General features: G+C 35.9%; 1 protein-coding gene across 3 annotated transcripts in view; it reads right to left on the reverse strand.

The window, feature by feature from the left end:
- Positions 1 to 24,029, reverse strand: part of Trhde (thyrotropin releasing hormone degrading enzyme) — a 415,327-nt gene that overhangs the window by 97,955 nt on the left and 293,343 nt on the right. For all 3 annotated transcript variants that reach the window (XM_085843166.1, XM_021175200.3, XM_085843167.1), the window contains exons 7-9: positions 18,143 to 18,208; positions 3,925 to 3,990; positions 2,734 to 2,921 (exon numbers count right to left, since the gene is read on the reverse strand). In XM_085843166.1, coding sequence (XP_085699292.1) covers positions 2,734 to 2,921; positions 3,925 to 3,990; positions 18,143 to 18,208 — 320 coding nt within the window. The remainder of the gene's footprint in view (positions 1 to 2,733; positions 2,922 to 3,924; positions 3,991 to 18,142; positions 18,209 to 24,029) is intronic.

Below are 24,029 nucleotides of genomic sequence, written 5' to 3' on the forward strand. Positions count from 1 at the left end.
ACTGTCTAAGTAACAGGAGTCTGGAACAAATGTCATGCTAAGTCACACATCAGCCAACTTTATGAAATCTTTAGTTATATAAGGTTCTTTCTATGCTGTAATCCAAGGACTATGTATGAAAAATATAATTACTGGCTTCATTAACATCTTTTGAGTATGTTGTAATCATATTCTAATATCTCCAGGCAGAAAAATAAAACAAAGAATTAACTCTGCTTGGAAAATATTCACAACTTAATAGAAAGTTTGGCACAGATGAGCAAGTTCTATTACATCAGTGAAATACATTGTGCAGTAAGAGTTAAGGAGGCTCAGTTCAAATATGAAATAGAATTGGTATTGAATCTTTGACCAGCATGTCACAAGGAAGTAAATGATCAATAATATAAAGTTGAGAGAGTTTACTTGAAGTATAGATTTTATTATTTTTTAAATAGAAAATCATTCCTGGGACTAAGTGATGCTTTGAATCAGCATCAGATCCCTTTATATGTCATGTGGCAAGTGCTCAGGGTTTATGAACTCCATGTGTTTCTAGCAGATATAAAGCTCTATGGTTTTCTGTATGTTGACACAGCCTAGATGTTACCTTTTCTTTTAAAAGATCAGGCTAAAGCTTGCATAGTAATGAATATTATAGGTAAAAATTATTTTTGTTCAAAATTTATCCTGTCATACTTTGTTTCCTGTCTGTTTCTCTAAGTCAGTGACACTATGTCAAGATAGCAGTTCTCAGAGTCCCGGACTAGTCTCTCTCTACCATTGCATCAGCAAAGTACTTCCTAGCAAAGTCAAGGTGGATGCCTGATAATGTTGATCCTGGACGTAGAGAGGAAGGGAATAAATGGTAGCATTTGGCACTGCATGTACCAGAAAGAGTAGAGCAGACACACTGCCACCCTCTCTGGCCACAGTGAGACTGCAGCAGGGTAATGTGTGTTGCAAGAATCCAGAGAGTTGAATAGCAACATCAGTGTATATCTAGAGTAAGCCCCTGCTTTATTGCTGGAGACAAATCTCAGTGGGTAACAAGTTTACTGAACAAGAAAACCTAGGGTTAAATCCCATATCTCACGTAAAGTTATAGTACACACTTGTAATACCCTACATAAACATGGGAGACAAAGCCGAGACTACAGAATTCAGATCATATAGCCCAGCATTCATGATGATGAACTAGAGATTTTGACCCAAACAACATAAAAAGCAATGACTGACAACCAAGGTAGTCCTTTAACCTCCACTGTGCAGTTTGGCACACATGAGCATACGCACACACACACACACACAGACACACACAGAATAAAAATAATGGCCTTGCTTTCCTAAGTCAAAATCTCTATCTAGCCTTCAGAAAGTATCAAAGAATTTCTCAACCATGGCTCTGTATATCCATGCCTAGAACAAGCTAACCTGGAAATGATTTCGAGACCTCTTAGGGGACACAGCCAACTGTATGTCCCAGGACTCATGGACTCATGGATATCCATGAGTGATGAGATCCGATGCTTCATTTCCCAAACAAGGGAGAACAGAGTAATCCAACCAAAAACTCTAATTTTGTTTATTAATTTTCACCCTGTCCCTCTCTGTGCCCCTCCCCACCCCTACCACCCTGCAATCCACTGTTATTAGAGCTTTTTATAAGAAATGAAACTGGTTAATAAAACTTTTATCTCTTTTCAGCTGATCTTTTAATATAAGGAACAAAAGAGAAAACATGGAGTAAAACTGATAAGGGTTTCAAAAGAAAGTTAAGGTAATAAACCTAATAAATCTAGAAAGATATGATTGATGGGACAAAAGGACCTCTGTAAGTTCGAGGCTAGCCAGGAATGCATAGTGAGTCTGGGACCAGATAGGCTACACAGTGAGATCCAACTTTGGAAAAACTCCACCAAACAGGAAGCAATTCTGTATGATTTATATCTAGCCAGTGAGCTCAAACACTTATTGAGAGGAAAAGAACATATGTTGATCCTTCATGGCCCCACTAAAGCTTGGCTATTTTAGGGTCTGCATTATGTTCCTTTAACTCATACATTATTAACTACAGAACTTTGGCTTAATGAGTTTTCCTAGATTGTTAGTTTCAGTTCTCATTTGTCCTGTAAGGCACATTTTGTTCAATTCCACTTAATTCATGGGCAACATGTTTTAACTATTGAATTTAATTCTAGAACTGTTCATAAAGAAGGGAAACCCAAATCTTATCTTTTCAAAGTCACCATGTTAATTCAAAGTTCTGCCTTCTGAACTAAATGCTGTTACATTGAAAGTTAAAATCTTGAAGAAGGGATAGAGAGATGGTTCAGTGGTTAATAGCAGGAGCTGCTTTTCCAAATACTCAGGTTTGAATTCCAGTATTCCAGTACTCAAATGTAACAACTATCTTTAACTCCAGTTCTATGGAATCCAGTGATCTCCCTGGACACTAGCTAACCACATAGTGCATAGACATACAAACAGGCAAAACATCATACACATTAAATAAATTATTTAAAATTTGAATTAAATGGTTTTTAAAATCTCGAAGAAATCGAAACAAAAGAAGAATCACAATGAAACAGCAAATAAAAGGATTAAAACAGTGGTCCACATATATTTTAGAACTTCCTTAACAAATAATTAATTATTTCTCAAAACTTTTAAATGCAAAATATTCCTCAACAATTTAAAATGTTAAAATGTAAAGCAACATTAAGAAATCACGGTCTATGATGTGTGTGGTACCTGCTGTTTTGAAGTTGAAGTGCTTTAGTTTTAGCACCAATGTCATAAATGAAATGCTGTTGGGTGATGAGTATTCTATTTTCTGCCGTCGTGTTTCCCAGGAGAGTGATAACAGGATATCCCATCTGCAGTGTCCACTGATCCATTACTTCTTGTATGTTCACGTATTTTCCATCCCTTCTTAAAGCCTTTGCAACGAAAATTGTATAAATTAATCTATTAACCCTTCTTGAAAGCATGGTTCACATTATTCTGTTCTCATTTTACCATCACCTCAATAAGAAATGATTTAAAATCAGTAAAGCTAACATTATGTACTAGTAAAATTAATTTTTGCCTTGAGAGTCTTATATGGCTATGTTCCGTATATACAGCTAAGGTTTACTAAAATTAAAATTTTATATAGCAGAACATAAAATGTGAGTTATTGCTAGAGCAAGTACTTTCGCATTATTTTGTGTTCCTGATAGGTCTAGTATAATGTAGTAAATTTTTTCTAAAAGCTTCAATTTTTTTAACATGAATCTATCATACCACATTAAGATATCATTCAAAAGTATTGTCATGCTTCATGCATAAGGCCTGTGCAATATCATCCTAGTTAAAATCTCAACATGGACTGCATAGAGGAATCACAGACCCTCACACTAAGGAGAGGAGCTAGTGGCAATTACTGACCAGTGGGAGAAGGAAAGTGAATTTTCTGCAAGTCTGTCCCCCACCCCCCCCATGGCTTCCCATGCTTCTCTACATCATACAGATGGTCTTAACCAACTCACACACTGGCAGCACTGAGTGAGATCTTAAAAACGAGCCCATCAAATTGACATGGGATCATGATGGGAAGAACAGGGGAGTGAGCCATTATAAGAGAGAGGGTGGAGGCATGTTTGATGACTTAAATAGATTATAGACATTTATAACATTACCAATTAATTAAATCCTCTCTCAATTAACTAATCAATTAATTAATGTCACTCACTCTCGAAAGTAGACAAGAAAATTTTAACCAACATTTGTGATTCAAATAATTTAAATCTTATCTTCTTTATAGAGCAGATAAGAACACCAAAGTAATGTAAAGAAAGAAGAATTATGCAAAGTAAATACAAACTGTCAGTGTTAACATTTTAGAAACAAAACTCAGGTGCCCAAGAACATACTTCGATATTTCAGCTTCTTCTACTTTACCTCTGATAATGTATTCCAGAGATCATTTCTGGCTGCATTGCCATATTTGTGAATGGTTAAATAATCCTATAAAAATATAAAATTGTAATTACCATTCAAAGGTTAAGCAATTACCAGTAAACACATTTATTTCTCAATTCAATTAACCATTTCCATGTGTGGAATTGCATTTAGGCAAAGAGGAAGACATGCAAAAAAAAAAAAGATTTAGAATCTCATTTAAAAATATTCTCAAGAGTTTTAACGATAACATATTTCCTAGTTCACCCAACGATACTAATTCCTTAACAAGGATTTTTCATGGCTGTAATCACATTGTATGGATTCCCAAGGTCAGAATATACTCTATATGAGGTGGTCAATGTCAGCTCATTTTGAGAAATTGATCTCTGCAATAAAATATATAGAACAAACAATCTGATCACCCCTTTCAATTTTTCAAAGGTAAGCATATGCTTTCATGGAAAAACAAAACAAAACAAAAACAAAAACCAAAAAGGAAGCTTCTTTCTTAGTTGGTATATGCTGATGGTGAGCAGAACTCTCCAATCTCTCTCTCTGGTTGTTCTATACAAAGGAAAGGCTGATGGTTGCAAAACAGATACTTATTTCTGTAGTATGAAGCACATGTTACTATCAATAAAGAAGTACTCCTAAGTTTGTGTCACACAGCTTCAGGCTTTGGATTTCCCATTTCTCATTATGTTCCATTAGTGGTTAAACCTACACACTTTGATTCACACCTAACTCCATTCTGAGAAGTGTGGTCTGTCTCATTATTGAGGTGACAGCTATCAAGATAATTAGTGACAGGGTTTTTTTCCTGATTTCAAAGACAAAAATGAACAGAAAATCTGACATAAAAAAAAAGAAGAAGAAATCCTTCCATTCAAAATTCTATTTCCTTAATATTATGTAGGTAAGAAGACACAATTTCTTTTTTAAAAAAAAATCAAAGTTCTTGAACTGAAAAGAGTTGCTGACTTTTCAATACTTTATGTGGAATGGGGCACTTTGAGGATAATTAACATGAGGGAAGCAAATTTTAAATACAGACAGTAGAACCTGCGACAGACTCAGCTCTTGGTGGCAATTCACAGCAGAGCAAATGACAGTTCCCACTTAATCATATGCCCAGAGAGGTGACGTCCAACCCCTACTTAGCAACCACACATTCAACTTCATCAGGTGTTATGAATAACTTAACTGAAAATAGAACACGCATACAACTCCTCATAACTAACGTGGATCCCCATTCAGCTTTCACCAAGATTCAGGAAGTTTGTTCAACATAAACCCAAGAAATGTTTAGGAGAGGGATATAGCAGAGGCGTGGGTTTTAAATTCACAACTTCAACTTTCAATTTCATTTTTTTCTTTATTTCTTTCAGCAGTAGAAATGATATAAATACCATGCACTCATGGATGAAATTCTCAAAAACAAAAACTAAGAAACTCATTTTGTAAGGTATAACTGAACCTTCTCCTCTTGGATCATGCTTCTAAAACTCTAAAATGAAGAAACAAGGAGTACTCTGAAGTCTAGTAGATTAATTTTTCTTCTCATAGGCCATTGACATCCCTACTACTTATGTCATAAGTTGATCCTGTTCTATTGATCTTCAAACAGAGTTCATGGTTGCCCTCCAGTTCATAACAAAGTTCCACATCAAGTGGGTTAAAACGTCAATTGTCAGAGTAAAATGGCAACCATAGCATAAGTACATCAATGGTCAGTAACAAGAGCGTTTTTCTTGGTTCCCTTTAGACACAGTCCTCAGAGGTAATGGAGGTATACATATGTCAAATATTTTTCTCCCCAAAGGGTTGTTGCTATGTTATTCTTTTTCCTTTACTAACACAATCATTTCTTAAATAAACAGAATGTCATTGCCTAGCAGAATTACAAAAAAAAAAGAAAAAAAAAACAAAGAGCAGTGAACCCTGTTTAACAGTTAATAATCTATTCATTCATTTCATAAAATATGTAAAGCCTTAGCATGAATCAAGCAACTTCACAACTTTGCAACTTCATAGGTACTGAGGAGATGTCAGCAGGGCACAACTTACTAAGAACAATTGCAAAAACTGAGGTGTTATTTGTGTGAAGAACTGATGTCTATGAATGACCCTGGAGAAGTCATTCTACAACTACCATTTTGCAAGATATGTTCAAATATCTGTATGTAATTAACACAATTTTATGTTTCTTTAAAACCTGCAAGGCAATGAATATGGAGAGGCTCACACATATGAATCTAAAATAGAAATCGATGTTAACCTTCAGGTATATGAATATCAACTAGAAATAGATTTGAGGTTATTATATAAAATCAAATGCTTTAATGTAAGGAATTGTGGGTACTCCACACCAGGTAGTTTAGAAGTAGAGTTATTGGAAATAGCAAGCAAAGAGAACCACTTAACTATATAAAGGGGCATGGCACATAATATGGATGCTAAGCATATATCCAATAAGCATATAACTTCATATATATACTGATGAAGAGAGGTATCGTGGCATGGGGACTTAATGAAGAAGAATAGGAATCTGACAGACTGGAATCACATCCAAGGTTGAACACTCACTATCTATACAAGTGAGTTATGGACAAGCCACTGTGTTTAAGCTCCTTTGCCTATTTTCTCATTTATAAGATAAATACAATAAGAGCACACTACATACAGTTACCTTTACAAGAATACATACAATGGTAGAACAGTAAAGAATTCCTAGGACACCCTGAGAAATCTATAGGCATTATCTCTTTTAATATTTTTGAAAATTCCATGCCATAAGTAGGAAAATTGGCTAAAAGAAAGAAAAGTGTCATTGGTAATGATGGTGAGTAAAATATACATGAAACACTTTTACCATGTTTGTAGAACAGTGTTGAGTTCCTATATATTTTATCTCATTCAATTAACACTACATCATCAATTAACAAATCAGAGACTGGCCCTCAGAGAAGGTAGTCCATATCCAAATCAGGCTATCCATGTGTACAACTGCCTGTCCAATCCAACTCCAAGATATGCTCCAGACATCATGAGAGTCACACTGAATCCTGAGCCTTTTGCCCTTATGCATCAAGCCCCTTTCTGCAGCATTTTACAGTGATGACTTTTTTATTTTAATTATTTATTTATTTACATGCCAGTCATTTGAAACATCTCTTCGAGAGCCTCCTACTCCACTTCACTTCTTTGGTGCTTCACTCTCTTCAATGTTGCTTAGAAAAATCAAAGTGCTCCTGCCCTTGCCCCATCTCTTTCAACTATAATCTCCATCAGGAAGCCAGAATATCCTCAGTCACCTTCTCATATGAATAACTGGTAGGATCCAAATATTATCCAAACTCCATCATGTAGCTCAAACATATACCTCTTCAACAAAATCTATTTCTCTCTTGTCCCATAACCTCACATGAAACACTTTGATGTTTTTGAATATGACTAACAAATCTATTCTAACGCTCTTGCGTATGAGGTGTTCTATTATATTATTGTCTCTGTTGCTCACGTAAATTCGGCTTATCCTCCCAGTTTAACTTTTGATCAATTTCCCTCAGGAAATCTTTGCTTCCCACTCAATACTTTGTTTAATTCTAAACTGTCTTTGTTAGATTCATATTTATTGTTATTACATAATAACATTTCCACATCGTGTCACCATTGCTTGTTTCCTGCCCGTCTGCCCACATTATCCATGTAAACTGCAAGGGATCAAGGAACATGGTATCCCATTTGACTACTGTTTAACCAACAATGCTGTGCAAAGCCTCGTACCAAGAAGTCACCGGGGGCTGGTGAGATGGCTCAGTGGGTAAGAGCACCTGACTGCTCTTCTGAAGGTCCAGAGTTCAAATCCCAGCAACCACATGGTGGCTCACAACCATCCGCAACGAGATCTGGCACCTTCTTCTGGAGTGTCTGAAGACAGCTACAGTGTACTTACATTTAATAAATAAATAAATCTTTAAAAAAAAAAAAAGAAGTCACCGGATACACGCCTATGATCTATTACTCAATGTGCAGCATAGCTTTCTGTTAAAAACTGATAATGCAGTGATTAACTTGTGTCTATTAGTTTTGTGTCTACTAGGCTTACCCAAGATGTTCTCTTTAGAGAGTAATATAGGACCTAACTCATTATTTCAGTGAATACTTGTCAAATATATGACTTACATTTCATTCCATCAAAAGATTGAACTACTGCATCTGAGACAACTTTGTACTTTCTTCTGTTAACACATGACATGATTCATGACGTTTCATGTATGAGAGGCAATTAGACGAAACTGACAAGAGGAAAAATGAAGCGGGTGAGCTCCGGAGTAAAGCACTTTTATCTTCTAAGACATGAAAATAATTATGGAATACTTGTTCTCCTCTTAATAAGCCCTTTTAGCATGATGGGATAGAGAATTAGCCATGTGAATGGCTTACTCCTGGTGACATACATAACGTTCCAATAAAATCTCTGTGGGTATTTTCTCTGCCTCGAGGTACAAGTAGAAAAACTGTGCAAAGCACAATGACTTTTAAAACAGCCAAGCTTCTTCCTTCCTGTTGGAGATCTCACAGAGCTGACGCTTTCTTTTACCCTTATCAGCTTCACCCGGTTTTGAGGCAGCAAGAAAAAAAAAATCACAAGTACCACCTTCAGACAGACCTGCTACAGAGAAGGTAGGCAGCATGCCTTCTTGGGATTCTTTCTAAAAGTCATGAAGTTTTCCCCTCAAATTCCACACTGACAACATTGGAGACTTCTCAGTATTACATTGTGTGCTTCAGCAAAATCCTGTTAATACAGCTTAAGCTTGGATAATTTGGCTCCATATACAGGAAACTCATGGTCTTCTAAAGTCAAAGGTTCCCAATGAGGATGAGGACTTAAAAGAAAGCAGAACATAACTCATAAGAAATGAGTTCTAAGGTCTCAGGGGCTTAGGTCTGGATAGAACTTGCACCTTCATGTGCATTTCTATAATAAGGGGAGACACTCACATTTCAGCCTCAGTGACGACCAGGGGCAGAATGGCCTCTACAGTAAAATCAGCCTCCAATGTGTCAGGTAAATTCAAGCACTCTTTTTTTTTTTCCCTGAACACTTGACAGGGAGGCTGAAGCAAACATTTAAAATGTTGTTGCTTTCCAGCATGAATAAATACACCTCAAAAAAAGTTTAGTGAGCATTTGTTACTTTTTGGCTTCCCAGTATTTGAGCTTCATTTTTATACAGGGGCAACAGTTCCATGTGGAATGTGGGAATGTGGGAAGAAGGCAGGAACTCCTTCTCAGTGTTGAAATGGAAAGGACAAAATGCTAAATATTCCCTCTCGCTTCCCCTGGCAGCTAAAGTATAACCATGTGTCCTGGCCTCCAAGTGGTTGCTTATAAGAAGTAATGTTAGAAAGCAGAGGGACCATCCCCTGAGATGAGATGTTGTCACTAAGCATGGAGGGACAACAATGATGACACAAACTGAATCAGATGCTCTTAGGGAGAACCTTAGCAAAGCGTCTTGATTTCTGAGTCTTGTGATGACCTTTCAGTCAGATTTGCTTTTCTCTCCTTCTCAATGATGTCACGGGCCACCTTTGATTAATAGATGCATTTCTAATTAAATCTTCCAGCGTTTATTGTATTGTTTAAAACCCAAAATAATCTCTAGTACATCAATGGATGACTTTGACAAACACTGACTTTTAAACATCATTTTGGTGATCCCTAGATAGTAAATAAAAATTATATCTTACAGCTTATACAAAACACAGTAAGCTCATTTTGTAACTGTTCTAGGTTTTGACTGTGTTGTGGATAGATGGGGAATGATGGGTGCTTAGAAACACAAGAGGCAGGCAACAGGCTGGACCAGAGGCAGCCAAATAGTCTGGATATAAACAAATGAATAAGATGGAAGACAGGATGTTCCACAAAGTGTGTACATGAAGTGACAGCAAACTTTTCTTTTTTAAAAAAAATCATTCATCTTAAGTTCTCAAGCAGAACCTTTTTAAACTGGGAACCACCATCCTATGACCTTATAACTACTTTAAACACATAGAGTAAGGTGGATTTTCAAGTGATACACAAACAACATAAGAGATTAAATGTTCATATCACAGCAAAGATACACAAGAGCTGGGCGGTCTTATTTGAGTCTTATTTGAGCCTGGTCCATGTACTTCAGACCATACATACAATTCCTTGACCTTGAGAAAAACAGAACAAAGAGATAGGAACCATCACAGATAACCAAACGAAGCAAAGAGAGCTATGTGTTAGAATGAGATATTTATTTTGGTAATTATTTGGAGACATGTTTTTGGAAATCGTGAGGCTAATTTGCATGAGTAGCAAAGAACTGAGGGTGAAAGTCTCCCGCAAAGACAAGGTCTGAAACTTAATTCTAACAGACAAGAGTTAAAGGTGGGAAGGAATAGGTTATGATTTAAAGATTTTTCTGCTGCTGCATTTTGTATGATAGGAACCAAAGTAATTATCAACCATGTGCCATGTAAGAATTTTCACACATCCACATGAAGTTTAAAAAATAAAAATAAAAATATTGGGCACTGAAGAAAGAAAGCCACTGGAGGAATATATAGGAACGATGGTGGAGTATAATTGCTTGCATGCCACTGGGAGTAAGAAATTTTAAATGTGTGTTTCCCCTAAATTTACCTTCAGTAGTGGCTTGCCTAGATATGTATTCAGCTATTTATTCAGGAACAAAAAGGTGTTTTACATATTTTAAAAATCTATCACCCTGTTTAATGAATGTAAATCTTGTACAAATTAGTATTTTTTTCATAAGAGGTTGTCAAATATAGTGTAAAACAGAGTATTTTAAATCAAAACAACCTGCCAAGCTTTGAAAGGGGTTTTTGTTTGTTTGCCTGCTTAAATTACAGACAATAGCATATCCTCACAGCACTTCGGTTTCCAAATATCTCCTATGTAGCAATTATGGATCACAGCATCAGTGCCTACAAGCAGGTGTATTATGAGGTAGAATACTGCCACTGTTCCAAATATACTCCATGGCAGAACAACCTGAAGGGGTTGTATGCCTGTCAGCAAAAAAGTGCAAATATAATAGTCTACAGGGGTGTTTTCAGGTACTAAACCATCCGCACCTCTTGCTTTTGCTGCTAGCTTGAAATATTACTAAGACATAAAATGAATCTGTTGGTAAAACTGAAGTTTGTGAGATTTTTTTTTCCTGAATGCCCTGAAAAAGGGCTTTAACCAGTGCAAGCCAACAAAAATAGATAAAGCATATCCTAGTAGGTAAAAATTTGTACTGCCTTTTGTAAATCAAGATGCCCAATACTTCTAGGAACAGGCACGGTGTCTTCTCTAGATGTATGGTGCTTTCAGGCATCTACATACTATGCCTTGACTAGTCACCTCTTTCCCCACCAAGCCTGGCACTGGTAGCCAGTTGAGAAGAATATGTAATTCAGCCAATGAAGAAAAAGTATTGTCTGTACACTGAAAAATCTAGATGGGAATCTGTACTGCTCCTTACTAGTCATGTAGATTTTGGGAGAAGTTATCCATTTTCCCTAAACAATTTTTCCCAACTGAAAGCATACATAATAATCTACCTAATAAGCATGTGCAAAGATTGTGACATACAAAAATTTTGGAAAATATCCATCACATTAAGAACATTTGTTTATTTTAATGGCAGCATTGATAATAAATAAATACTTTCTTTTTCAAAAAGTGCCCTAAGTAAATGTATTTTTTTTCAATTCTTCCTCCAAGAGAATCCAAAATGTCCCAAAAAGTGAAATCCTATGATCTAACCATGGTAAAGAAATATCTTCAGGAAGCCAAGAGAGGAAGTTAATGGAAAGGGAAGAGAGAGTCAGAAAGGTGAAGAAACAGAGGGGAGGAAGAGGCCTTGAAGTCAGAACTGAGAAAGTCTCCTGTGGCTCCTCTAGTTTTGGGGTAAACCATGCAGCTGTTCTCACAGTTCTACAGAAGCCATGTGAATATGAATTACTGATTATTACTCTAAATGTGAAATGAAAGAGAAAATGTTGCTGTCATATTTTATTGCCTACTGTTTTGTCTCCTTGTAAGTGAAATTGATGAACACAACTTCTTTCACAACTTATCCAGACACATGAGATACAATTGACATTGATTTTTAAAGGATTATTTTAAAGGATTTATTTTTGATAGAGTTTGATTTGGGGGCATTACAAATATACCTGCACATATTCTGTAATGTGCTTATTCATTTTACTTTAGAGTCAACTCTCTGACACATTTGATGGTGATTATGGAGACCCAATCTCTGAAAAACGTGCAATGATATCAATCTTACATGATATTGAGTGATCACAACAAATCATTACCAAGTATTAACCTTTCTACCTACAAAAAATATCAAGACCTGCACAGCATTTCATGTAGAACATAAACACATATAAGTGAAGTGTCTACAGTAATTTTACATTAAGTATAATGTAAAATCAGTTATCATAATCATTTAATAGAATGTGCCCTACTAACTGTTTAAGAGGGAATAAACCTGGATGTACTCTCTGCTCTGATGTTTACTAACATTTAATATGTCTGAAAACTCACATGCAAAGAGAGCAGATACTCAAAAAACATAAACTTGCAGTTCTCAAATAAAAATGTCAACTACACGTACTTACACATAACACTTCACTGGAACACGTTATTGAAGGTGTTGTTGCTTCTGATAATCACCGTGCCTTTGTGCCTGTCATTACCCTCAGGCTATCAGAATTTTATGAGCATAGACCAATAATAATGATATTTCCTTTTTGCTTTTATCCACACCTCATTGCTTACATTGATTTGCATAAGCAATTTCCACCCTGATAATTGGAGCCAAACATGTTGTTATAGGCTGCCTTATGGAAAAGAGCAGTTAACTAGTAATTAAGAGAAATCTTTCTCCACTCAAACATATTTTAGAAGTTATTGGCTTATTCTCACTGGCTGTTCAGGAAGATGATTCACTATCTGATGGGAGTTTTAGGGTTTGAATTTGTATCAAGCTTACATATATATATATATATATATATATATATATATATATATATATATATATATATATATATATATGTGTGTGTGTGTGTGTGTGTGTGTGTGTGTGTGTGTGTGTATATATACATATATATATATATATATATATATATATATATATATATATATAAATTCCCTGATGTTGACTCATAAGAACAGGAAGAATGATACAGTCAGTCTCAGAACATTAGGATAATATTGTCTTGTTTTAAAAGAAAAAGCAATAGTTCTGTGGATTAATTATTTTAGTAGCATCTGGATCAATCAATGTTCCCTAAAGATTGCATATTTGTAACTTTATTTTCACACAAATTGAAAAAAGCAAAAAATGAGTTTAGGTTTATTAAAACAAGTAACAAAGAAATGTAGAGGCTCCAAATAATTTCACAGAGTTTCTGTCTGCACACATATTGCCAACATATGTTATTTTTAAGGTAATCCTGTAATGCATAAGTGGGATAGGGCTTCAGGCTTTTAGAACTGAATCTAAATGACAAAACCAAGGTTTGAAAATGTAGATACTAATGAAATGATCTTGTGTACATTATCACCATTAGCATTTCTACTTGTGGTTAAAAATTAATGTTTATGTGTTGAGTCATAAGCTCTCTGGCAAATAAAAATGCACACACTATCAACAAGCAGTAGTATGTGAGCATCCTTTTTTGGTAAGTTATCTGTCCAAACACTATTTTTATAAACAAAAGAGACTCAGATTGCTCCTGTCTAAAGAAAATATGGGGACAAACTGTGGAGCAGAGACTGAAGCAAAGGCCGTCCAGAGACTGCCCCACCTGTGAATCCATTCCATATACAGATACCAAACCCAAACACTATTGCCAATGCCAAGAAGTGCTTGCTGACAGGAGCCTGATATAGCTGTCTTCTGAAGCTCTGCCAGAGATGGATCAATACAGATGGGGATGTAAGCAGCCATTCATTGGGCTGTCCACGGGGACCCCAATGGAGGAGTTAGGGAAAGGACTTAAAGAGCTTAAGGGGTTTGCAACCCCATAGGAAGAACAACAATATTAACGAACCAGACCCCCAGAGCTGCCAGGGACTAAACCACCAACCAGAGTACACATGGCTCCAGATGCATATGTAGCAGAGGATGACCTTATATGGCATCAATAGGAGGAAAGACCCTTGGTCCTGTGAAGGCTCAATGCCCCTGTGTAGGGGAATGTCAGGGCAGTGAGGTGGGATTGGTTGGGTGGGTGGTTAGGAGAGCACCCTCATAGAAGCAGGAAGAGGGGGGATGAGATGGGGGTTTCTGAAGGGAAAACCAGGAAAGAGGATAATATTTGAAATGTAAATAAAGAAACTATCAATAAAAATAAATAAAAAATATAAAACACCAAAAAAGCATGACATGCTATGAAAACAAAAAAAAAAAAAGAGGAAGAAAAAAAAAGAAAGAAAGAAAAAGTAAAAATTCCTTAGCAAATATCATGGAAGATAATCATAGATGAATCAGAAAAATTATTAAATACCTAGATCCATGCAGTAAATAAACATGTACCCCAACACTACATAACTTGATTTTCAGACCAGAAAACTAAAGCACAGCTTTAACAAGAGCAGCAGTGGATGCTTCTCTGGATTGATAAAGATGTATTGCCCCATGTATTAAGTCAGCCCCGCCTAATACTCAGAAGGCTACAAGGAAGGTCAAGAACAGAGAGTCACGTTTGTGTAAGTAGTTTAAGCTGTATCTCCATCAAGTTAAAACAGCCGTCCTCAATTAAAACCATCAAATACCAATTGCCTAAGTGATCACCCGCCCTAAATAAATAAATCCCATTTTTGGAAACCATGAAAGATGGAAAACATAGTTTTGCATTTTATGAGTACAGGTTACAGGCCAAAAGAAAATCTGTGGCTTGTAGGAGGCTCAGCATTAATTAGACAGAAATGAGAATTATTTCTCCCTATTTATACAATTGCCTCAAGCTTCCCACAAGATTTGCCTGCTATCATTTTGTGTAATGGATTATATATAACAGTAGATATGTAGAGCTTGCAGAAATATAGTCAGTGCCGTGTCTTGAAATATATTATTTATGAATGGCATGTATAATCAACAACAGAAAAGTTTAAACTCAGTTCGTTGTGCAAGTTCCACTTTCAATTCACACATAAAATTTAAACCTGATATATTACCAAAATCATGAACTAATTTTAACTTGTTAATATAACTTATTTACCAGAGGATTAAGATAGTTTTCTTTAAACATGAAAAAGTGAAGCAATTAAACAGGAAGTTATACTCAGAAATAATGTGATATAAAAAATAATCAAGGATTACTTTGAAATTAGACATTATTACCCAACTGTAAATTTTCTCCTTGGTTTCTTATAGCTTATCTCTGAGTTATATAACAAATAGGAACAAAAAAATTTCTAGAGTCCCTACTTTCTGAGAGGTATATTCAGTTTGAATTTCAAATGAATATTGACACATAAATTCCTGTGGAAGATATAAAATATCACTTAATCTCTAGTCAATATTTTCTAAAAAATATTGAATATATAAATGGACCCAGAAGCCTACAGATAAATTAAAGCATAATGTATTTGAAAATAATGTTTGCCTTGTTTCTAAAATGAGCTTAGGATAGCCCAAACAGGTCCAAAAAGTGTCAGCTGAGCATACATTTTGTTAGATGCAAATAAAGAAGCAGCAGCTGTCATATACTGTTTTAACTACAACAGGGGAATGCCATTGAAGCTCTGAAGGAAAAGAAAAGATAAAGCAAGAGTAAAAGAGGAATGTGGGAAAGAAGGAAGACTAGAATATGAAAACACACCTCATTTGCATCTTTTTGAGCCAGCAAATATAAACCTGGTATGTTTGAAAATAATAAACTTTTATTTGACAACTCAGAAATGCCCATGGTTAATGTAAAAACAATTAATAGATTTTCCTCAAAGGTAAATGCTGACATCCCAGAGTAGCCCTTTCAACAACATTATAATGTAAGGCTCCCCGGAGCCTTGTGAATGGCAAGCTTATTACTATGAACTCTCCAGCCACTCAGCACCGTGACATGAAGTGTCTGTTCAGGAGGTCATTTCCCAAATGTACTCCATACATCTTCATGTACAAGAGATGGTAATTTATCACCCGGACAGAAGGATCTCCTGTAAACTAATCCAAACTGCTGATGATACACTAAATCAGTTTGAGTGATAACTAGAAAGGAAGCTGCAAGCCAAGTTCTGAAGGAGACAGATCCACATGATCAATGAGACATCACGAGGCAAACGAAAGGCAGTGTTGACAAACAGAGGCCCTTGGTTGAAAATTAACCAAATCAAGTATTGGAACATATCATTGCACTTTGGCACTAGCTTCAAGTGAAATTTCATTTTAATGGATTTTTTTTTAAAAAGCAATTTTACATAAAACCAAGGAGGCTGAGTCAGTGGAACAGGATATGAAATATACTCAAAATAGTATATTTGACATACCATAGAAAATACTACAGGTTAAGGAAACATTCTACAATATTATGTTGAAATAACCCAACTATGGTCACTCAATCTGATGAGCAAATGCACGGACATCGTATGTAAAAGAGAAATGATAAAAACTTTACACAGGAAATGATTTCATATCACCTTGCCACCAGGAAATCAAACTCAATTTACATTGCCTTTTTGAAGACTTAAATATCTTCTGAAATGGTCATGTTACAATTTCTGTATGGGAAAACAAAGCAGTAGGGTTAGGAAAGGACATTCCTCCAGATAGTTGATATTCATGGAGGGTACTTCTTGAAGAAAAGCCAAAAAAAAAAAAAAAAAAGAGAGAGAGAGAAAATTCTCAGCTATGTGATCAGAATGGAGCCTTCATCCCTCAGCAAATATGGTCAATTAACTCAGATATTCTAAGGGCACCTGTAATGAAAAGTCTTGATTAAAGTAAATTTCAAAGCCTGCTAAAACTCATCTGCAAAAGGAGTCTATAAGGAAAATTATTCTTCAACAAATTTATATGCTATCTTTAATTTGTTGCATTCAATATATAGTTTGTCATATCAAATTTAACTCTTGTCTTTGTATTTTATCTTTCAGCTTATATTACATAAAGACGGAAGTATACTATAAAAATATGACCTGATCACAGTTGTAGTTTATTTAAATTTCAAAATGAAAAGCTTACTGAGAACAGATAAGATTGATTGCTCTCTCTGCCTTAGCATAATTGTATTTCAGGTGAACATCAATTTACTTTAAAGGACACTTCTAAGTAGCAGAATGCATCATAAATAATTCATCAATCACAGTGACTGGGCGTGTGATTTACTCTAGCAGATTCAACAAAATTAAAGTTCCAGTTCTCTACCTTTATATCTGCTCTTAATTTTTAATAATCTGAGTTCTCTACAAATTCATTCTTGAATTTCATGTGTATTACCCTAAATGCAGTAAATTTAACTGTCATTTTTGATTTTTTTCATTTTATTGATAAGAGATCCTTTTCTCATACCATATATCCTGATTTCCGTTTTCCCTCAAAACCTCTCCCATTTCCTTCCCACCTTCCCTCCCACCTGGGTCCAAAATCCACTATCAATTTGTCTATCATTAGAAAAGAGCAGGTTTATAAGAAATAACAACAAAAAATGAACGATATTATTATCTCCTTTCTTTTAAAGTGACTCACTTTACTTTCAAATAAGAGAGAGTATTTTGTTTTTATGGGGAAAATAAGAAATCATCACCATAAATAGTACATAACAGAAAAGCAGGCCCCACATTCTCTCAATTATATACTTTGAGTAAAGCTAACAATGTATTTTCATGTTAATTAAACCTCTCAATGGCAGAAAATAATAGCAAGCTTTCTGAAGCTCTTAGGAAAAAATTTCAGGATCTCACATGTGTAAAAATTAGTTCAGTTTGTAAATAACAATTAAACACTCCTAAATTGTATACTAGTTTGATTTTGGACAGATAGTACATTGAGTGTTTATGACATTTTATTTTTGTTATGCTGAAGTATGTAGCCTGCCTTATACGTGTCAAATTTCTCCATAGAATAGTAATTTCCCAAAGAGTGAAATATCCTTAACCTAAATGTAATAGCAAGAAAGGTAGAGGACATAGAAAGCTTGTTACTTACTTGCAATCCCCTCTGAAAAACTGAATGACCCATAAAATTAGCCAGCATTCTAATTAGAGCAGCACCCTGTGGAGAAAGTATTGAAAAGAAAAGAAAGTCAACAGGTGTGATTCTAACAGTGCCGCTGGTCAATCAAGAATGACTCATGTCATTCACTCTATTCTGTTTTGAAAACATTCAAGAAAAAAAAAGCATGAAAAGTTATCACACTTAGGGGTTGAGAATGTCTTGTTTAGGCCATGTAAATATTTTGTGAACCAAATCCATCTACCTCTACCTCGAGATAAAAATACCCCAGACAGATGATCTCAGGGAGCTATATGTAATCATAAGTAACTGTGAGTTCTGTGAACATTGTATATGGCAAAGTTAACTAAGCACAGCCCAGGACCTGGGAACAGAAACCCACCCGTTAAGTAACATTTGTATGAAACCACAGTTTGAGGGGGCCATAGTTGCTTACTGAACTCCTAACTCAGGTGGGAATGAATACTTTATGGCGGAACTGAGGAAGGTAGTATGAAGCAGTCAGGTTTTCTGTGTTCATACTGTGTCTCTCTCATGTTTTTTAACATTTTTACTTGGAAAAATGATTAGCATTCTCTCCTCTTATTTTCTTCTCCTGCAACATAGAGTTAGTTACTAGCAGTTCTATTGGGTGAAATATTTTTAAGCTCAAATAATTAATACATGTGTATGTGTGTGAATATATATGTTTGTGTGAATATATGTGAATATTATAGTATCTATATGTTATATGTATGAGAATATATATTATTATATAGAGAATATATAGTATATATGTTCAACATATTCTTATATGTATAACATATATGCAAACCTATCAACATCAATTATATACATACATATTTAAGAATGCATATATGAATAAAAGGCATGTTAAAATTTATATATATATATATATATATATATATATATATATATATACACAGGTGTGTGTGTGTGTGTGTGTGTGTGTGTGTGTTTGTATGTGTGTAAAGCAGGTTAAAAAGTGTGTATAAAACAGGTAAAAAAGAGAGTGTGAGCCATCAATACTATTTTATGTTGGCTCATTTTTATGCCATATCTATTTATTTTAAAACTGAAAATAGTTATATGTACTGATACATAAACAAGTACATGGGGTTAATATAGATGTTGTGATTAATAGAGTAATATACTTAGAGCTGAGAACCATCATTAGAATATACTATAGCATACTATCAGTACAAGATGTACAGAAGTGATCAATTGGAAGCAATCAAAGTAATGATGGGTAAGCAGGGAAGATCACAAATCTGTAAGCAAACTATAAATTAGTCTTCTAGGACTCACAAGTTCATAGTGAGCTGCTTGAGGGTTATGAAGCAGTTAATGCATAAATATAAATGACAGTCTAGACATTCCTCCGCAGCTACATATCCCCTCCATTATCCTTACAAATGCACATGCTATAGTAAATCCTTTCTCCAAAGTGTGTCTTTTAATTTTTACTATTTCACTTTCATTGCATAGGCTGTTAAGATTCACTCGAGGTCTGAACACATATACCCAGGGTCTTTTTCCTAGAGAGAACCCTGCAACACTCATCCAACCTGCACCTAGTCAGTCTGGTGTCACAACTCTTATTTTTCGCTGTTTGGCACTAAAACCTCTCCCTGTAATTTCGAAACTTTGACTCAATATCATATTCTCACTCCATTAGTCAATCACCCTTAAAGCACTGTTTAAAAAACAAAAAACAAAGAACTCTATCCCCCAAAGAACTTGTTCCTCAAATGAGACTATTATTGTCATCTCAACAAATAATGAGCTGACAAATCCTAAAATGTTATGTCCCTCCAGATATTTTCACACACACACACACACACACACACACACACACACATATATATATATATATATATATATATATATATATATATAATTTTTACTTCTTGCTCTTTGTCTTCTGCAGACTTGTATACGTCCATAAACCATAAGCATTTAAGATTCAATTTTGGGAGCTGGTAAGAATCCCCTTTAGAACGTGTCAGATCTGGTCCCTGAATTTCCTTGACAAGCTCTTCCCCTATGTATTTTCCAATCTAGTCTACCCACCCAGAGGGTAAAATCTGTCAGTTCTTCAACAACACTAACCCTTGCCACCTGGGGAGTGAGAGACTCTCCAACAGTCAGCTCCAACTTCCCATCAGAGCAAAAGAGCCATCTTCAGATGATTTAACTGATTCCCTCCAGGTAGTGATGACTTGGTCCCTTGTCAGGCTATAAAAACTACCAGTTCAGCATGGGCTAATGACAAAAGAGGACTTTGTAATCATAAAGAATAAACCTGTTCTTCCTGTCTGGGCTACAGCAGGGTGCATGGAAATAGAACGCAGAAATATAGTCAATACTCAAAAGTCAATAACACTGAACTCTTCGTTATTGGTATATTCTATAACTCAATTACATTTCAGAAAAATATGTTGCTTGAATATTTTGATGTTGCCTGGAGTAACTCTTCAGTGCTTAGCTGACCTTTTCTTGTGAATGCTAATTTTTAATCCCTATTTTATAACAGTCTGTAAGCAGGTTACAGGGTGGACTGACCAACTGATAGTCAGTGGGCTTGACACCTACTATACACAGCACATCAGTGGGTTGGACACCTACTACGCACGGCAAAAACAAAGTCCATGCCTTACAGCACAGCTAAGTCATCGTACATATTTTTGTTTTAAAGAGAGCACTGAGAAACATTTCCCAGAATCTTCAAAATATTTATCCATCAAGCCACCCTCTTTTACAAAGTGGTAACTTATATCTAGTTGCAATTGAGATGTTTCAGCCTTGAGAGAACAAATTGGACATGGAAGCATGTTCAGAAGCTTTATGGAAAGGAGAAGTCATCAGAAGTTTATAAAACAAGGGCCAAGAGAGATACTGTGGTAATTGACAGAATTATTTAGGATATGATAACCAGTTACAGAAGGGAGCTTGGAAACTCAATTGTCCTTTAGTTGTCTTTCCCGTTCTATCCCCTATTTGTATGGTTTACTTTGTAATAATTTGAGGACCTGATTATTTCAAAGACCATAAATATGACCAGAGAAAGAACTTCCTCTTCTCAGGTTTGGCATGGTAGGCTACCTTAATTCAACAATGGTTGACAAAGACAGAAAATGTCTGCGTAAATGACAGACAATTTGTATTCTTAAATACTAGCCATTCAACAAGGATATAGCCTTTATTGCTTTACTGGTACTTCACAACATATAATCATGCTTTAAAAGAAGATAAACTGCCAAACTCAATTGTTTCCTTAAAAGATGTTTATTAAGTTGGTAGTATGTTCATTGTCCCACAGAATGCAGATGGAGATGATAGAAGTGTATTTCATGCCTGGAGGGGTGAAAAGTCTAAAGAATGACATTTGTGTCATAGCTGGAAAGGTAGACATACTCAGGCAGCATCTTCATGATGTAACATGAAAGGTATTAGCATAATCAGGCAGATCAGTGGTGAGAAGCCTCAAGTATGGGAGATCATACAGATTGGAAGTCACGAAGCCACAAGTTGGGGGAATTGTGTGGAAAGTGAGTTTGAAGCAGGTTTTAGAGCTTTGAGTTGCAGGGATGAAGTAGTTTGAAGGTGGGGGCTATAGTGTGATAGCCCAAGTAGGGCAAGATGACCTGAAACCAACAAGTGGGAGAAGTGGCAAGAAGAGGGTTTAACAAAAGTGACAAGGTGAGTTTGATTTTAGTCTAAGAAAGAAAATGACATTAGAAGATATGCATAAATATACACACTAGAGGAAATTATTTATACTAGCAAAATTGCTTACAAAATGTGAAGTTTTAAAGATAGGTTGGGAAGTGGAAGACTAGAAAGGAAGTATAACAAAGATGTAAGTTACTAGAGTGGGCCTGGCCAAAGTGACTAAGAACACCAGAGAAATGTGTTCATGTCTCAGTGAAGGCAATGGAGAACAGAAAGTGGAATCTCCAGGGCTTTCTACAGACTGTGTGGTCTTTTCTGTACTGCTCATGATAAACACTCAAGAAACATGTATGTGAAGTTAAATTAAAATCATTGGGCAGTGCCCATGCATGAAAAATAGCTGGAGACAGCCTGGGTATAAGCAGAGTCATGGAAGACATGGTTGAGATTTGTGCTTCCAAGTTCAAGAAAAGCAACATCTAACAGTCAGCTGTAATGAAGAAAGTACTATATGTAAATAGCCTGTGGCTATTAGGGAATAAAACTATCTATCTATCTATCCATCTATCTTATCTTATCTATATTATCTATCTATCTTATCTATGATCTCTCTAATATGTGAGAAAATGTTCCAAGATATAATGATTCAGCAGTCACACTGACTGGAGAGAGGCAGATCAAGGGATGAGCATTAGAACAAACTTCCAGGAAAAAAAGATGAGGAAAATCAGTTAGTCTTGTAAAGATGTGCATAGCTTTTCTAAAGGCAAAACTGAACAGGGAACAGGGAGGAAGAAGTCACTAAGTCATTTTAAAAATGAAAGCACAGATGGAAATGGACTGAGGGAAACAGACTGTGGCCTAGTGAGGAGGCATTGTCTGTCTTACCACAGTGGACTCACCACCAAAAACACTTCTGGAAACACAAGTGGCTCTCAGATAAGCAAAGGTCTATCTGTCTTCAATGCAAAGGCAGTCTTTAGATTATGTGCTCCTGAGAGTACAACTAGATCCAAAATAACTACATTGAGTAGGAAGGGGTAAAACATATGGACCCGTAGAAAAGTCCTGTATTAGTAAAAATCACTCAAAATGTATGATCCACTAAAGAACTATGCTGTGATATAACAAAGAAGATATCATTATTTTGTCTAATCAGAAGTTTGAGGCTTAAAAGGTTGAATAACTTGCTGAAATGGACCTAAGATGAATAAAAGAGCCATGATTAGATTCCCACTTAGAGCTAACTCCAAATCATTTAACTGATATAGGTTATTACTGTCTCATGATTTGCAATCAAGATAGAACCTAGACACTTTCCAAAAATCATTGTACAAAATAAGAACCTGGATAGGAAAAAAAAAAAACAAAAACAAAAAACCTGTTAGAATTGTTCAGTTGAGAATCAGTACCACAGTTACAGCAGAGGATGCAGGGAAATTGATGCAATAAAATGTGAAATGGCTTTCCAACATTCTCAGGCTGGAAATGATGGGGAGAGACATGGAGGAAGGGGGCACGTTTATGAACAAAGACACACGAAGCTGCCTTAGCACATGCTAGGTTAAAACCAAAGGCTGCAAAGGTGGAAACTGTATGAAAACACACTGCTCAGATGATGTACTGACTGGTTTTGTGTGTCAACTTTACACTGGCTGGAGTTATCACAGAGAAAGGAGCTTCAGTTGAGGAAATGCCTCCATGAGATCCAGCTGTGGGGCATTTTCTCAATTAGTGATCAAGGGAGGAGGACCCATTGTGGGTTGTGCCATCCCTGAACTGATAGTCCTGGATTCTAGAAGAAACCAAGCTGAGAAAACCAGGGGAAGCAAGCCAGTGAGTAACATCCCTCCATGGCTCCTGATCAACTCCTGCTTCCTGACCTCCTTGAGTTCCAGTCTTGACTTCCTTTGGTGATGAAAAGCAATGTGGAAGTGTAAACTGAATAAACCCTTTCCTCCCCAACTTGCTTCTTGGTCATGATGTTTTGTGCAGGAATAGAAACCCTGACTAAGACAGATGGCCTGATGTTTCTTGTGCTCCATGAAAGCCATAGGTACAAGTCAATGACTGAGTTATGACTGTACTACGTGGAGCCTATTCCAGTGAGATAAGAAGTTCCCCTACTGGGAATCTGGTTAGAGGACACCTCTGGTTTGGGTGATATTTCCTATAACAGTCTATA

This window comes from Mus caroli, unplaced genomic scaffold (genome assembly GCF_978045245.1).
Source record: "Mus caroli unplaced genomic scaffold, Mus_caroli_1 scaffold_9, whole genome shotgun sequence".
NCBI classification, from domain to species: Eukaryota; Metazoa; Chordata; class Mammalia; order Rodentia; family Muridae; genus Mus; species Mus caroli.